The 16,819-nt window shown below is 38.5% G+C and overlaps 1 protein-coding gene across 9 annotated transcripts in view; it reads left to right on the forward strand.

Annotated features, from left to right (window-relative positions):
- The window catches only part of LOC126285432 (RILP-like protein homolog), a 138,488-nt gene that overhangs the window by 59,547 nt on the left and 62,122 nt on the right, over nucleotides 1-16,819 (forward strand). For 8 of the 9 annotated variants that reach the window (XM_049984819.1, XM_049984816.1, XM_049984813.1 and 5 more), the window contains one exon: nucleotides 1,171-1,374. The exons of the other annotated variant lie outside the window; for it this stretch is intronic. In XM_049984819.1, coding sequence (XP_049840776.1) covers nucleotides 1,171-1,374 — 204 coding nt within the window. The remainder of the gene's footprint in view (nucleotides 1-1,170; nucleotides 1,375-16,819) is intronic. 9 annotated transcript variants of the gene reach the window in all.

The raw sequence follows: 16,819 nt of genomic DNA on the forward strand, positions 1-16,819 counted from the left end.
TTAGACTGTGTGTTGCTCACATGGGTATCATTCTTTAAAATATTACACAGAAAAGTAAAGGAGTAGTAAAACTTTCAGTCCATATCTTTGTCAAAACTGAATCACATCATGTGTAATCTGATATTTATCATTTTTTATATTTTAAAATTTTTAAGTTTTTGTGTTTTAAATACTTTGTGACCTTTAAGTGCCACTGTAATGCTAATATTAAACCATAGCTCCATAAGTACATTACATATGTAATGTGCAACTGCATTTGACCATGTTTGATGAAAGGTATTGCAAAATTACCGCCAAATTGACAAAACTTACTCGAAGATGACAGTAACACACAAAGCACTATGGATTTGGCTATTTTATATTTGTCTGAGCTTTGAAACTGCAGAGAAATTAACTACCCCAAAATTTGGTGGTTTTGCTTTTCAGTGATGTAAGTATTGCGTGGTGATACTTCAGTGCTCCATTCTTAGTAACATGGCAGTTGATTTCGAAGAAATGTGGTATTATATCCTTAAGTAGCAAAGATGCATACATCAATTGGCCTATATAATTTTATATGATTAATAAGCTGCACATATAGTTAGTAATAAGATAATATTCTTTTGCGAGTTTCCCTTTGAGAAGTGTATGTATGCTGTCCTCTCATTGCTTCTTCACCATTACATACACTTCGTAGTATGTTTTGTGATGTAGAGATAAGACTTCACATCAGTTCTAGAGGACATATTCCTAAATTGTCCAGAGGCAGTTAGAAGGCCATAATGTTGCTGTTATCTCTGTTACAATCTTCATATTCTATTCACCTCCTAAGACTAGTTGACAATTTGTTGGGTGTCTGTCATGGTTTTTAACTTTAGTCACAATAGTAGTCAAATACAGAGTGCTAATTTTAAGACTGTAGCAGTAAAAGTTCCTGAAAGTAGGACACTTCCTTGAATACCTTCTTGAATGATTTATGACATTCTGTGGAGGTCTCTCTGCAGAAATTCCAGTGAGAGAGAACAACTTAGGTGGTTTTCTTTTTAGCTGTGATAGTTATTCATTTGGCCTCCGCAGCCAGTACAAATCTTTAACTTAAAATGACTTGACAACTCAGTCACAACCAGTGTTCTGATTTAAGTAACTAATGTATCCAATACTGTTAACTGCCCTGTTCTGTCCATGTTGCAGCTGAGTGCTCAAGTTGAGAGGTTAACAATGCTGGGACGTGAGTTGCGACGTAAGCACCGGGGAGCACAAGCTCAGGTGCACTCACTCATAGATGAACGCGCAGACTTCCTGGCACAGCTGCAAGACCAGCAGCGTGAGCTTGTTGGCCTCCGGCAGCGTCTTGGGCTTGCCCAGAAAGAAAACGAAGATCTTGCCAAGTCTCATGTCAGTAGTTGCTACAATATTGCTATGTTAATAAGAACTAGGTTTATCTAACATAGTCATATGGCAGCTCTATGTAAAAAGTGTGAAAAATCTACCATTCATGGGGGCATGGAAACAGTCAGCTGCTTTTGATTATTTCTCCTTTGTGTATACCAGTCTCAATATGGAGTAATATTTGCAAATTCAGCCACTGTTCCTCTAACCATAAGACATGGTTTTCTGTATTTAATGGTAATTTGGAGGATCTGTGTGAAGCTCAGTCTAAATTTTTCCATTGAATGAATGTGTTATGCTTGGTAGTGAAGGGAGGTATATGTAAGTTGTAGCTAGTTTGCAGCATGAATAAAATTTGCTGTTGGTTTCTTGATGACCAAAAAAGTTCTAACTCTTTGTGTGGTAGGTGCATGTATATTTGTTTATAAAATGTATACTACTTGCATGTTTATGTGACTGTGCACGGTTTTTTCTAAGTTTATTTTAAGTCATTTTTATTTAATGTGTACGAAGTGCTGTGTTATTACCACGTACAACCATGGAGGAAGACATTGAAGTTGTGCATTTATCAATAAGATCAATTGTATTTGGCTATTTAACACACAACAGTCACTGTTGCATATTCAGTCTTGCATAATTCTCATAATTGCCGATTCCTATTCAGTCAATAACTCTGACTTTGCAGCAACAAAATTTGTGAACAAGGACTGACATGGTTAATCAGCATGATAGCAAAACTTCTAATCCATTTCATGAGAAGAGTTCTCACTTTGAGTTTTCTTGGTTTACAGTAGGGAGGACATTTCTCTTTAACGTAAAGCGTGTGCTTCAGTGACCATTAACAACTGAAGTGTTGGACATTTGCAACATAGTTCTCTTGAGCAGCGGAGAATGTGGAACCAGTCACTAAGCACTGGAGTAGTTTCCTTATACTGTTCTAGTATGTTAAATAAGATTATCTCTGAGGAACTTAACAGCCATGAAAACTCAATCTAGACACTCAGCAGTAGCAAGTTTCAAAAAGCAGAAATGTGAGGTTGGAATATCAACAATGTAGGAAAAATAGATTGATACTTACTGTAAAGATGACATGTTAAGTTGTAGACAGGCACAATTGACACTTAAACATGAGTTATCACCCACAGCCTTCATCAGAAAAAGTAAGAGAAATACACATTCATTCACAAAAGCAAGAACACCACACATACACAACTACCAACTCTTATCTCAGAGCAAAATGCGACTGTTACGTGGAACGGAATGAGCAGTCAGGGCTAGATTGCCACCAGGCGCAGCATCAAAAGGTTGTGGTGCACGGAAGTGGGGAAGATGGGCAGGTGGTATGGTAGAGGATGGCAAACAAAGATGGTGGGAGACTACAATGGGGAGGAGGTGATAGGGCAGAAGGGGCAGGAACTGGCAGATAGAGGGCGTGGGGACACTGTTAGCATAGGTTGAAGGCGGTATAGTTACAGGAGTGGAGAATGTGTTGTAAGGATAATTCCTATCTCTGCATTCAGAAAAGCTGATGGCATAGGGGAGGGTCGAGAAGGCTCAGGTAGTGAAGCAGCCATCAAAATCGAGCACGTTAAGCTCAGCTGCATGATGGTTTACTTTACTCTCAGCCACTGTTCGGGAGTGGCCCTTTATCTTGGTGGACAGCTGACTGGTAGTCCTACCAATATAAAATTCTGTACAATGGTTGCAGCAGAGCTGGTAAATGACATGGCTGCATTCACAGGTGGCACAGCCCCTGATAAGGTAGGATGAACCTGTGTCAAGGCTAGAATAGGAATTCCTGTGTGAGTAAATTGGGTAAGTTTTCCTCCTGGGTCTTCCACAGGGATATGAGCCTTTTGAGATGATTGGCACTGGGAGTGGCATACGTATGGACTGAGATGATGTGGAGGTTGTGTGGGTAATGAAACACCACTTTAAGTGGGGTGGGAAGTATCTCAGGTAGGATGTCCCTCATTTCAGGGCACAATGATAGGTAACAAAAGTACTGGCAAAGGATATGGCTCACTTGTACTAGTCCAGGGTGATACTGGGTGACAAGGGGGCTGGTTCTCGGGGTTGATGGGAGGATTGAAGATGTGGGAAATGGTGCAGGAGGTCTGTTTGTGTTCTAGGTCTGGGGGTAGTGCCTGTCTGTGAAGGCCTTTGAGACTGCCAGTGTACCGGGCAAGCGAGATCTTGTCACTGCAGATATGCTGTGCCAGGGTGGCCATGCTGTATGGAAAGAATTTTTTGGTGTGAAAGGTACGGCATCTGTCAAAATGCAGGTAGTGTTGGTAGTGACTGGGTGCAGATGGAGCCATCAGAGAGAATGTGGCCAAACTCTGGGAAGGTGGCATTTCAGTCAGAGGAAGACTAGATGAAATGGGTGGAGGAGAAGGTGTTAAAGTGAAGAAGGAATGAAGATAAAGAACCTAGACATTGACCACCTCCTCCCTGATGGCTCCATCCACACATCTGTCCACACTAAACCTACCAACCATTTTGACAGCCTAAAAACTGCAGCTATATAACCTGCAAGTGACAAGAACTCCCTTGCTCAGTACGCCTAGTGGCTCAACAAGACCTTCACAGATGGGCACTATCCTGTGCCATTTCCTCTCACAACCCCAATCTTATCACCACCCCCAAAAACTGGCGACAAACTGGACACTCCTTTGTGGCCAAATACCACCCTGGTCTGGAACAACTGAACCACATCCTTCACCGGGGCTTTGATTACCCATCATCACACACTGAATTAAAGGATATCCTTTTTGAGATCCTTTGCATCCCTCCTAAACTGCTGTGCTATTGATATTGGTATTACTATGAACCAGCTGTCCACCAGGATGAACAACCACCGCCAAGCTGTGGCCAAGAGCGAAGTAGGGCAATTTCATCTCAAATCATACAGGTCATGTCAACTCGTGGTCGTGAATTGCTCTGGGAAAAAATTTATATTAGACCTCCATATCTTAAGTGTTAAGAAATAAAGTATTTTCATTTTATCTTGCGTTTTTCAAGGGCCATGCCATTTACAAAAATTATTTTGTAAATGACGCTTCAAACACTAGAGAACCAAAACAAATATAGCTAATAAACCAGAAGTACTAGAGACCTGGCAGATGTTTTGCATTAAAGCTCCCTCTAAGTGTGTTGAAATTTAAAGATGAAAATATGAAATTAACTTAAATTTTTCCACCTAATATATTTTTTCCTAATATGGAAAGTAACAGAAAACTATTTTTTTCTGTTGTACTGCCAGATGCTACTGATGTAATTATAAACAGTATCTTCTCTGCTCCAGCTATCTGTATTATGTAGATATTTATTACTAAAATTTTTGAAAATTGCATTTTTATGAGTTTTAATAATTACTTATTCAGAAACTCCAGTCCCAAAACAAAATATTGTTTGGCTAATATGTTAGTAGTTGATGCAAACACAGTAGGCAATATTTTTCTGTATAGTGTTAAATTTTTTTTTAATATTCTGCATACTTCACAGGCCATAACAAAAGTTTAATAAAAATAAAAATAAAAATAATAATAAAAATAATATGTTAGGTCTTCATTTCAGTTTTGATGAGAACTGGTCTGTTGCTTTGCAGAATGAAGTTCAAAGTTACCACTGGCACACAACACAGGTATCGGTATTAACATGTGTTTCTCACTTCTGTCGAACATCAGTTTTGCTGTTATCAGTGATCGTCTCATTAATGACAGTGCACATCGGTCATTCTATGTCAATTCAACCAGTTTCAGAAAATTTTCCAGCTCATAGTCTCAGATTTGGCTGAAATTTGGCAGGCCAGTGCTACCAAGTGTGGAACACTCATGTACAAAATTTTAAGTTCCCCTGCCAATTAGTTCCAGAATTATGGTTTGTGAAAGGTGGCGTGACCTGGAAATTGCAACCCGCATCTGGCAATCTATTTTCAGACCTAACTTTGGGTCTTAATAACTTTGGAACTATTCTGCACAGTCCAGTGAAATTTTTACAAGCCAATGACATCCACTTACAGAACACACCCTATGAATCAAAAACAGCAACAACATATTTCTGAGGGAAAATAAATTCCAAACTGTGATTAAAAAAATGTAATATGTTATAAGGTACATATTGTAAGTGCCCTCTATGCCAAATATAATTCACTCAAAAAGGGGGATAAATTTTTTTGTGGTAAGCTTAATGTGGCCTAAACACACACAAGAATTCATCTTGCCCATATTAGTCACACAAACAGTTACATGCACACAAAAATATAAAAATTTGAAAAATTACTGGAAAAACATGGATTTTCGAAGTGTGGTAGCACAGAAGGGACGAGTGATATCCAAGCCAAATTTCTAACACTGTATAAGTAAACCATAATATATGTGGCAAAATTTCAACATGTTATTGCAAGACATTTGTGTACAATAAAAGTTGACAGATGTATCTGGTTATGTTTCTTCTAACATGATTTAGCAAGTAATAGTGATGATACAGACAGCTTGTTTCAGATAAAGCTGCAGCAATTGTTGGGAACCATTAGGCAACCAAATTAAACAATGTTGTTCCTGGCTAACAATGACTCATTCTGTCCCTGAAAACTACCAAAGGAAACAAGCAACGATTACAGGTTACTCATGGTTTTTAAGAGTCTAGTTCAGACTGGTCCATAGTGTTGTGGAAAGTCACTATGGAGGCAGAAGAGTGTACTAGTGGTGCTTTTGTTCAAACAAATTGCAGTATTGGTAGGGCACAAGCATCTGACTGTCATAAAGCAACATATGGAACAAAATGTGGCATTCGCTTTGTACTGTATGATCTGGATGAATCAGACAAAGATTTGTTGCTATGGATATCTGGGATACACCCTGTGAGCACAAGAAGTAAAGTTCCAGAAAACTTTAGTGTTTATCATCATATGAAAGTGTTTCTGGATAAGTATTCTTCCCTACAAAGTTGTTTTGACCCATTTGGAATTCATAAGACAGTGGAGTGTAGCCTCAGAGAAACTGATATAAAATCAGTATTGAAAGTGGATCAGTGCATGGGACTTAACATGAAACCAGGGCAAAAGTTATGTTCCAGGTGTTACACTGCTAAAAAAAAAAAAAAAAAAAAAAAAAAAAAAAAAAAAAAAATATTCTGATAATTTACATGACAGTGACGAAGAGTATCAGCCACCTACAACCACAGCGGATGAGCAATGAAATACTTTAGTGACTGCTCTTGGTTTGATTCCCAGGAAGACACACAAGGTTGGGCAAAAGACAGGCCCAGCTGTGGTAGAAGAAAACAAGAAGCTCAAATGGAATTACAGCACAAACTAGCTGACACACTAATGGTGGAAGAGGAAGAACAATCTGCTCCAAAGGAACAGAAATCATGCCAGAAATGCTCTGATTTGAACAAAATTATGCACGATTTGAAAGAAAAATGTGCCATATCCACATGCCAGAAAAAAGTAGCAATTCTTACCCTTGCACCTTCCAGCTGGTCTATTATCTACACTGCAAAGGAATTCCATGTTTTTACATATACGGTAAAGCAAGGTAGGAAAATAAAAGCAACCCAAGGAGTGCTCCCACGACTTCAGCAGGCTCAGGGTAAGCAATTGAGTTCAGAAATAAAGGTGCTAGTGTCGAAGTTTTATGAAAATGACTACAGCCAAATAAAGCCTCGAAAAAAAACTATGTAACTGTGAAAATGGGAAATGTATGTGTACAGATGCGAAAGACTGTTGCTATGCAACATATCAGAACTATAGGCCTATGTAGAATTCAAAGAAAAGTATCCCATTACCAAAGTAGGTTTATCATCTTTTTTCAATCTTTGGCCAAAATTGTGTGTGCCCCCTTGCACTTACAGGCACAATCCATGTTTGTGTATGTGACCCATCAAAATGTTAAGCTGATGTTTGCTGCTATAAAGGATTCTGGTCTGGATTACAAAGGTACAATGAAGCTGCTAGTGTGCGACATCAGTTCCTACCAGTGCATGATAAACAGGTGTGAAAAGTGTCCTGATAAGGCAAATCTTGCAGAACACATGAATAACAAAGTGTATGGTGAACTCTTATGGCTGAAGATGAACTTGTTTCTTATAAACAATGGACACACATGGATCACAAGTCTTGAAAGAAAGCCAAGTACAGTGGAAGATTATGTTGAAATGTGTTGTCAAATAACAGACAAACTGGCCACACACAGCTTCACAGCAACAGCACAATCAGCTAATCACCAGTTTTGTAAGGATAATTTGAATACTAGACTTTTCTGAAAATTGTGCATTTATAGTTAAAGATGCCATACAAGGATATAATTGGGACAACAGTCGAGCAGCTCTTCAGCCATTTGCGATTTACTATAGAGGTGAATCAGGTGATGTGTCTGTCACGAACCTGTGAGTTTTTAGTGACTTTTTAATTCATGATGCCATTGCAGTTCATACCTACATTCACACTGTCATGCCATATGTGAAAAACAAGCTGCCTCACATTTCGCGAAATACTTCAGTTATGGGGCAGCTAGTCAGTACAAAAACTGTAAAAATCTCAACAATTTATGCATGCATTGCCATGATTTTCAGGTTCACACACAATGGAATTTTTCGCAACAAGTCATGGTAAAAATGTATGTGATGGTATTGGTGCTTCCATTAAACGCATGGCATCACGAGCTAGTCGGTAGCACCATACAGAAGGTCACATTCTAACACCGCTTCACTTATTTACCTGGGTACATCAAAATATTTCTGGCATACAATCAGTCTACGTTTCAAAAGATGATGTGAAATCAGTTGAAGAGTTGGTAAAAAGCAGACTAGAACAGGTTAAAACTGTTGCAGGTACAAGGAGCCATCATCACTTCTCTCCAGCGGATTCTGGCAATGTGCAGATGAGCAGACTGTCCGGTTATAAAACTATAGGTTCATGTACAACATATGTCTTCATAGTGTGTCTAACTCAGGATTCAGAAGCAAAAGCAGCAACCTAAAACCAGGTTGCTATGTTATTGCTGTTTTTGATGACAAATGGTATTTAGTATGTGTTGCAGAATGCTGTGAAGCAGAAGGTGATGTATTTGTGAACTTCATGGCACCAGCAGGCCAAGCAAGATCATTTCATTGGCCATGTTTGGCAGACAGGCGTTGGATTCCTTTTGAACATATTCTTATGACATTTCCAGTTCCTACCACATTGTCAGGAAGACAGTACAATTTGCCACTTAATGTACAGAGTGCAGTAGCTAAAATGTGGGACAACTTCTGTTCGAAGTACAATCGACTGGTTTTTAGCAGTTAAGGTGCAGTAAACATTTATAGGTTGTGTTAATCTGTCTATATGTTGTTGCTTAGTGATTAAACAGTTGTGGGAGAGGATAAGAAAAGACAGAACAGTTTACGATATGTTTTTACAGAATTGTGTTGTGGAACAATGGCCACATCACCAAATACATCTGTCAACTTCCATTGTACACAAATGTCTTGCAATAACATGCTGAAATTTTGAGACAGATATCATTGTCTACTTATGCAGTGTGTGAAATTTGGCTTGGATACCACTTGTCCCTTTTGTGCTACCACACTTCGAAAATCCATGTTTTTCCGGTAATTTCTCAAATTTTTGTATTTTCGTGTATATGTAACTCAGTTTTTGTGACTGATATGGGCATGATTAGTTCTGTGTGTGTGTGTTTAGGCCACATTAAGCTTACCACAAAAAAATTATACCCTTTTTGAGTGAATTATATTTGGCATAGTGGGCACCTACAATATGTACCTTTTAATGTATTACATTTTTAATCACATTTTGGAATTTTTTTATTTTCCCTCTGAAACATGTTGTTGTTTTGATTCATAGCATGTGGTCTCTAAATGGATGTTACTGGGTTGTGAAAATTTCACAGGACTGTGTGGAATAGTTACAAAGTTGTTAAGACCTGAAGTTGGGTCTGAAGATAAATTGCCAGATGCGGGTTGCAATTTCCAGGTCACGCCACCTTCTTTCATAAGTCATAATTCTGGAACTAATTGGCAGAGGAAACTAATATTTCGTACACGAGTGTTCCACACATGGTAAAATTAGTGTACTGAATTTCAGCCAAATCTGAGACTTGGTTGAACTGACATGGAATGACCAACATGCATTCTACGCTGTCACCGTACTTGGTGACATAGCACCTAGAGACCATGCATTTCCTAAACATGTCTATGTGACTGATGGTGCACCATGTCATTTTAAAAACCAGTTTCAGCTTATAAGTTTGGTTAACAGCTGTAGTACATGAATGAAGACAGTGGCCATTTTCAGTGACAGGTAATGGAAAAAGTGCATGTGACGGGGTAGGTCATCTCAGTAAAGATCTGGCAATAAGATTTAATCTCCAATATGAAGCTGTTGGTGCTATAAAAGATGCTACTGGATTTGTACGTGCCATATCAACATTAGTAACAAATGTGGAACTCTTAATTCTAAATGAAAGTAAATTAAGGAAATTCTGTTTAAAAAGGGATAAGAGTAGCCTATGAAGCCTGTGGTAGGAGTTCAATCAAGTCACTACTGGGTTGCATCCTGGAATTGCACATACATTGCAAGAACGGTTCTCCACAAAATGTAGCCTGTTGCTGTGTGTGAAATACAGAGGCGACAATACATTAGGAGACTTGGTAGTGAGCCACTTCATTCCTTGTGTGTATGACAATCAGTGGTAGATGGGACATATGATAAGTGTCCTTCGTGAGCTGCCGAATTAGCCATCTCCTTTGACAACTTACGATCCTGCTAATGCTTTCAGATCCCCATCATCTAAAGATCAGTGTGCAGATCCCTTTTCCAAGTACTGCATGTGTTGGATCATCCTTGTCTGTGTGTAAATTCAGCTCGACTGCACGTGTTCAGTGAGAAGCAGATGGAGGAAGAAAAAAAAAATGAACTCTCTTCAACAATGTAGAATTGAATGTTACATTGTAGGCAATTCTAATGCATGAAAAGTCATGAAGAACTAAAATAATGACAGAAAACTATAATAATTTGTGGATAATATCAAAAAAGAAAAATGGTTATAAATATCCTGTATCTCATTTTTATTATATACACTTTTGATCAAAATTATGAATTGTCTTCCCACTCACTTACAGTGATGTAAAGTAATTGTTTTGATTCAGGAATACCAGTTTTGCATGCCATTTATGTAAAATCAGCAATCCCTTTAAATATTTAAGTATCCATGATTTTTTTTAATGGAAGAGTAGAGCTGGGTCTACCTAAAAAAAGTCTCACTTTTTGTACAGACCAGTATTGCCCACTCTGATTATATGTTCGTAAGTAAAATGCCCAGCTAATGTTACATGAAATTTTTAGAATCTTTAGGATGGGTATTTTGGTCAAAGTAATTTCTAAATAACCAAAACATTTAAGATTCATTCATCTTTATGTGCAAATATTTTGACAGATTAAGAATTCCCTGCATTAATGTCATAGCAGACAGTTAGCAGTACTTCCACTTCATCATTTCTTAAGATATTAACATCTTCTGACTATTCATATTTTCAAAATATAATTTTGAAATTCACAAAAGGTGACCAATTTTCATAGCTTATTTTCCCAAAACAAAAAAAACAAAAAAGCTCAGTGTGTATGTATTAATCGTATTCCAAACAAAGTATTCATTGAAAATCAATTCAGAACTCTTTTCACTTTTGGCTTCTTTATTACAGTTTTTCAAATTTCCCTTGTGTGAGATTTTCACAAATACTCTTTTAGAGAGAGACTGTAGTAATTTAACAAATCATCAGAAAATCTAAATATTGTAGATTTGGAGGAGTATCATGAAGAACTTCATCATATACTTTTTCAGCAAATTTGGGAATAGTCATAGGACATGTTCAATCTTGACCTGTATGATTTAAGATAAAATTGCCCAGTAGACCACCCTGTGGCACAACTTGCAGCTGAACGTAACATACTTGATTCCACACCACCCAAGCCACCGGGTCTCCTTCACCACCAGCTTTTCTGAAGTGTGCAGATGGGAGTTATCCTTAACACATTTTCTGATCCTTTAATTATCCTGGCCTCAACTTTACAGTATCATGCTATCCCCACATCCTCCACCCAACAGTTCCCATCACTTCTGTCCTATACCTCCTCCCCATATTCGTCTCCCACTCTGCTACTCTCTGCCATCACACATGCCCATCTTTCCCCATTCATCTCCCTTTTTGCTCAATTTTCCCCACCTCTCCTTGCCCAATAACTCCCTGGCACTGTGCCTTTTGGCAGTTAAGTTCTTGCACACTCCACCGGATAGTGCTCCTCTCTCTGCCCACCCTTTCTCTTTCTAGTCCATTGCAGACAGTTGCTTCCACTCCAAGTGATAGTTGCATTCTGGTCCAATCTGCCAGAGTTCATGATCATGTGTGCACGAGATGCACTTGCTTCTGTGAATGAATGGCACATGTTTCTCTTTCTGACAAAGGCTGTGGGTAAAAGCTTATGTGGAAGTGTTTATTAATTGTGCCTGTCTGCAAGTCAACATGTCATCTTTGTAAGTAGCAGTCTGACGTTTACCTACATTGTCAAGTTTCAAAAAGATTAGATATGATGGATAATGTTTGCTGGAAGTCAGTAAATGCTCTCATTTGCAAATACTGAATAAATATAGTGTGGAAAATTTGCTTGCTATGACCTATGCTTTATCAAGGTATATTTTAAAGTGTAAAAGATTTAAACACGTGTGCATGCGAACACACATGTGCATTTACACAAGCATGACTACACACACATGACCACTGTCTATCAACCACAGCGGCCAGAGACAGTGGTCGTGTGTGTAGTCTTTCCATAATATTGTTATTCTGTCCTAGAGTTTCCAGTGTTTTATTTTGCATAACACTAAGTTAATTATATTGCAGTTGGTACGTGTTTTGCAGATATACTTCTGACTATATTTGAAAAATATTTATCAATTTGTATCTGTTCAGTATGTCTAATATTTTGACATCTCAATAGACAGACTATGGAGTTTTGTACAGAGTAATAGTCTGTAGTCTGTACATTTGTTGATTGAGTCTCTTCATTTCCTATGGCTATTACTTTAGTTAGGGTCTTCGTCTACAGTTCATAGTATCTACAGAAGTTGTCGTCCACTGTGACTATAGAACTGGCTCTTGGTTTTGTAAGATATTCTTAAGCCCTTTGAGGTCCAGCCTTTGTGAACTTCCTGTATTTCTGCTGTTCCTTGATCCCTTAATCTTTCACCAGAAGGCAGTTTCGAAATATCACAGTACATCAAGATATATTGTGACATCCTTGTCAGTTATCAAAGAAGGAAGAAAATGAAAATTAAAGAAACCAGCCACATAACTAACAATCTTCATCACTTGGATCTATTACTAGCCAAACCCTACAATATATTAAAAGTGAAATATTGTGACAGTTACCTGGAACAAAATATCCTCCCTCTGGAAGTTGGGTCTGTCATGCAAAAGTCAACTAGGACTCTTCATATGTGCTATGGATACCTCTATCTATGGAAATAAGGTTGGTTTGATGTTCCTACACTTTAAGCTTCTGATACAGTACCAGAGCAATGAATTCTAAAAGTGTGATATAGGATACCTCACCAGGACTGCAACTGGAGTGGAAGTTAATGAGTGACTGTGTCATACTACTTAGATTAACGGGCACTGAAGAAATATCTCGAGCATTCTACGAAGTGGTAATAGGAACTTCGCTGTTAGTGTTACAGTTTTGCCTTAACAGACAGTGTTGTTTGAAGTGTCGTGCTTTTTGTAGATGGTCACTTTTAAGGAAATTTGGCTGAGAAAAATTGTAGTAATATCCAGCTATAAATCACCAGGAGCAAACAGAGGGGGGCACTCATTTAAGTATTCATAGTCTGCGGATCTGGTAGGCATTGAGCAAATCCGCTTCCTATTAGTGTGCTCCTTCCAGTTATTTAGTGCTTTTGTAGGAAGCAATGAGGCAATAAGTGAAGTCATTGCCAAAACACAGAGAGACATTGATACGGTGATCAGATATTGATACGACAGTGTTCCAAATGCTTTATATGTTTCATGGAAAAACAGGTACGGTTGACAAAACAAAACTGTTTCTTACTATGCTAGAGTACTATCAACTTTGTACCTTAAACCAGTGGTAATGCAACACACATTGGCAGCAGCATTAGCACCACATGTAAAATACTTTTAGCAGTATACCTGTATTTGTTCCCTCCTTAATAGAATAATTTCACATACAGACGTTTTTCTTTCCTGTGCTTGCATATAATTAACACACATTCTTTTGCATATACAATAAGCCAAAACTTGGTTGCCGCCTGGTGGTGGTGCATGTTCCATGGTAACAAGAGTATGCAAGTGGAGCTGTCATGACTGGGGCATCATCCTATAATCCTTTAATCATAAGAATAAACCTGATGTAAACAAACACAAATGCGATGATTGGTTCAGAAGCCATAGCGCATGTACACTGGTGTTACGCTCCTGGAAGTGGGTCCTACTTAGGTATTAGATATCTTATTACTAAGTAACGTTAAATGAAACTTTAAAGTATTCAAATGTATTAACAGCCATCAACGTTACTCTTAATCATGCTTTAGCTACGTAGTTTCTATTTCAAAAATCGTGTACAGTCACAGCCTCTGAAGCGTTGTGCGCAGTATGAAAATGGCTGAGGCTGCTTTCTCTTCAGTAGTGAAACACGCGTGGAACACAGTTAAAAAAGGCCAATAAATAGGCTGTTCTTAATGTATTTCATAAATTTATGGAGATAACCGGCCTTAAACTTTCCCAGCATTTTGTATAACACAGTTGATACACTGACACTCAGAGGACGTGTAGCGGAGTCAGTAGTGTAATGGAATGTGAACCAAGTGCAGTTATTTGACCATTGGTCAAATCTCCCCAGCATAAAGTATTATTAATAAAGTATTTTTTTAAATACCTACATCTGGTAATTATAAAACTGCTCATAATTTTTTATGAATAAGGTAAGTCTTCTTGTTTCTAATTACATCTTTGAGAAGAAATTCATGTTTCCATTTCAAATACACACTCTTAACTATCTATGTTTTATGAAAGACTGTTCATAAAAGTAGTTTAAATTAAGAAAACATAACAATTTATTTTTAAGACAAAAATCCAAAACCAAATTCTTCTTACTTTGACTGCGTGCACTGTTTACGAGATACATATTCTCGTAGAAACATGTAAAACAATCATTTTATCAATATAATGCACATAACAAAAATGCTGAATTTTTATATTTGCTACTGTACCAGTACAATATGAACCCAACAGAACTGATCTGGAGCCAAGCTGCGGAATTTGGCCTAAGAAGTAACAAGACTGTTTAGTTGTCAGACTTATTGGAACTAATGCACGCAGCTTTTTCACATGTCACTGCTGAACGTTGGCAGTATATAGAATGGCTGGTCATAAGAGGAGAAAATGCTGCGCCTGGTTGGCTTCATAGAAACTGTTGTTCATAGTCTCGTTATTAACGTAGCATGGGACACTCCCAGAACTGAAATGTAGTCCTTAAACTGGGATAAGGAAGGAGCTGAGAGATTGGCAGCAACTTACTGTATGTAATACCTTCAGTGGGTTCAATATTTAACTGTATGGTGAAATCCTTCAATACTCTCTTATGTTACACGCAACTGATGCAGAAAAATTACCCTGTGGCTAAGTCAAGCAGTTTCATAAGTCTTGTTTTTAATTACAATAGTACGTTAACTAAAAATGATAAAGTATTGTGGTTTTCATCTAAGGAGGGTGTTGTGGGAGATTTGTGGTGTTATTTCACTCTGACATTCGAAGCTGCATTGCTCCTCTGCTCGTCACTTTCTATATGTGAACTGCAGCTGGCCACATCACTGCAGGCTAGCTGTATCAGCTGACCGGTCAGTGCTGTCAAAGTTAAATGTGCTGGTAACGCTGTTGTCCTATAATATCGCTAAGTCGATGTGCGCATAACGCGCAGCGCAAAACGTACCCTTATTATCGTGCTTGACAGTACTTTGGACAACTTGGCTGCTGTCCCACTTGAAACGGAAATCCGGTGAGGTTCCAACAAATGCGGAAGAATACATATTGCAATGTTTATATCAGGTTTATTCTTATGATGAATGGATTATAGGAAAGATGTTTTTGGAACACACCGTTTTTCCATACATTGTTGAACGTGGAGCTCCACTGCAGAATACCCGTTCGTGTTCACATGTGGGCACGAGACCATTGAGATTCGACCTTTGAGCAATGGTAACGTGTCAGCTGTTCGGATGAATCAAGTTCTTGCTACTTCAGGTTGGTGGTCAGCTCCACATATGCTGTCATCAAGGTGAACAGCAGTTTGAAATGTGCAACATGGTGGATCCAGGTTGCTCAGAACAGTATTATGCTACAACAGACATTTTTCTGTGCTTGTGTAGTACCTGTGGTAGTAATCGAAGACATGCTGACGGCTGTAAATGACCTGCATCCCTTCACACTTGATACCTTCCCTGATGGCGATGTCATCTTTCAGCAGTATAATTGTCTGTGTCTCAGAGCCAGAACTGTGCTACAGTGGTCAGAGGAGCTTTATAATGAACTTGCATTGATGTCCAGCAACCAGATTTGCTTGATGTAAATCCTATGGGACCGATCTGCGTTGCTATCTGGCACCATTGCTGCATACATAAGTCAGTTGTCTCATATTTACATGAATTATGTGACGTGTGCATAGACATTTAATGCCACATACCTCCACAGACGTACCAACAAATTGCCTGATATATGATACGCAGGATCTGTGATGCATTTCATTCCAAAGATGGACAAACAAGCTATTAAGCAGATGGTCCTAAGGTTTTGACTCAGTGTATATTGTAGCACCTGCTTTTATCTCTCTGAAATATAGAGATGCTTCTGCCTTGAATAAACAAATAAGAGCAAATCTGTATAATTACATGCTAGCCACATGGTAGCGTTTGAGGCTTTGGAATGCTGCTGAAGTCATATGGTGTTCAACCTTGTTGTGACCAGAAGTGGATAAGACAGTGGTGCGAGGAGGGATAATTAGATGGCTTTGACAAATTTCCCTGAACGCTCACAAAACATTCGCAAACCACTTATGAGATGTGGTCTTGCAGCATATTGGGCTGCTAATAAAGTCTTCACTGCCCCCCACCCTCTGTCGATCACAGCTTATAGCTTGCCCTTGCTGAATTGAATATAGGCCATGATTGGCAGCACACCATCTTTTCAGCTGAGTCTATATTTAGCTCAATGAATGATGGTCTGTTGATGGTCTTCAAGCCAATAGCACATTAACAGCCCACAGTAGCTGGTGCAACATGTGATTGTTGGCTACATTACAGTCTCTTGCTGGGGTAGATGTAATCAGATACATGAGGAATATTTCATCAAATTTGTGGTTATCTTGCCGCAGATC

Source organism: Schistocerca gregaria, chromosome 8, assembly GCF_023897955.1.
Source record: "Schistocerca gregaria isolate iqSchGreg1 chromosome 8, iqSchGreg1.2, whole genome shotgun sequence".
NCBI classification, from domain to species: domain Eukaryota; kingdom Metazoa; phylum Arthropoda; class Insecta; order Orthoptera; family Acrididae; genus Schistocerca; species Schistocerca gregaria.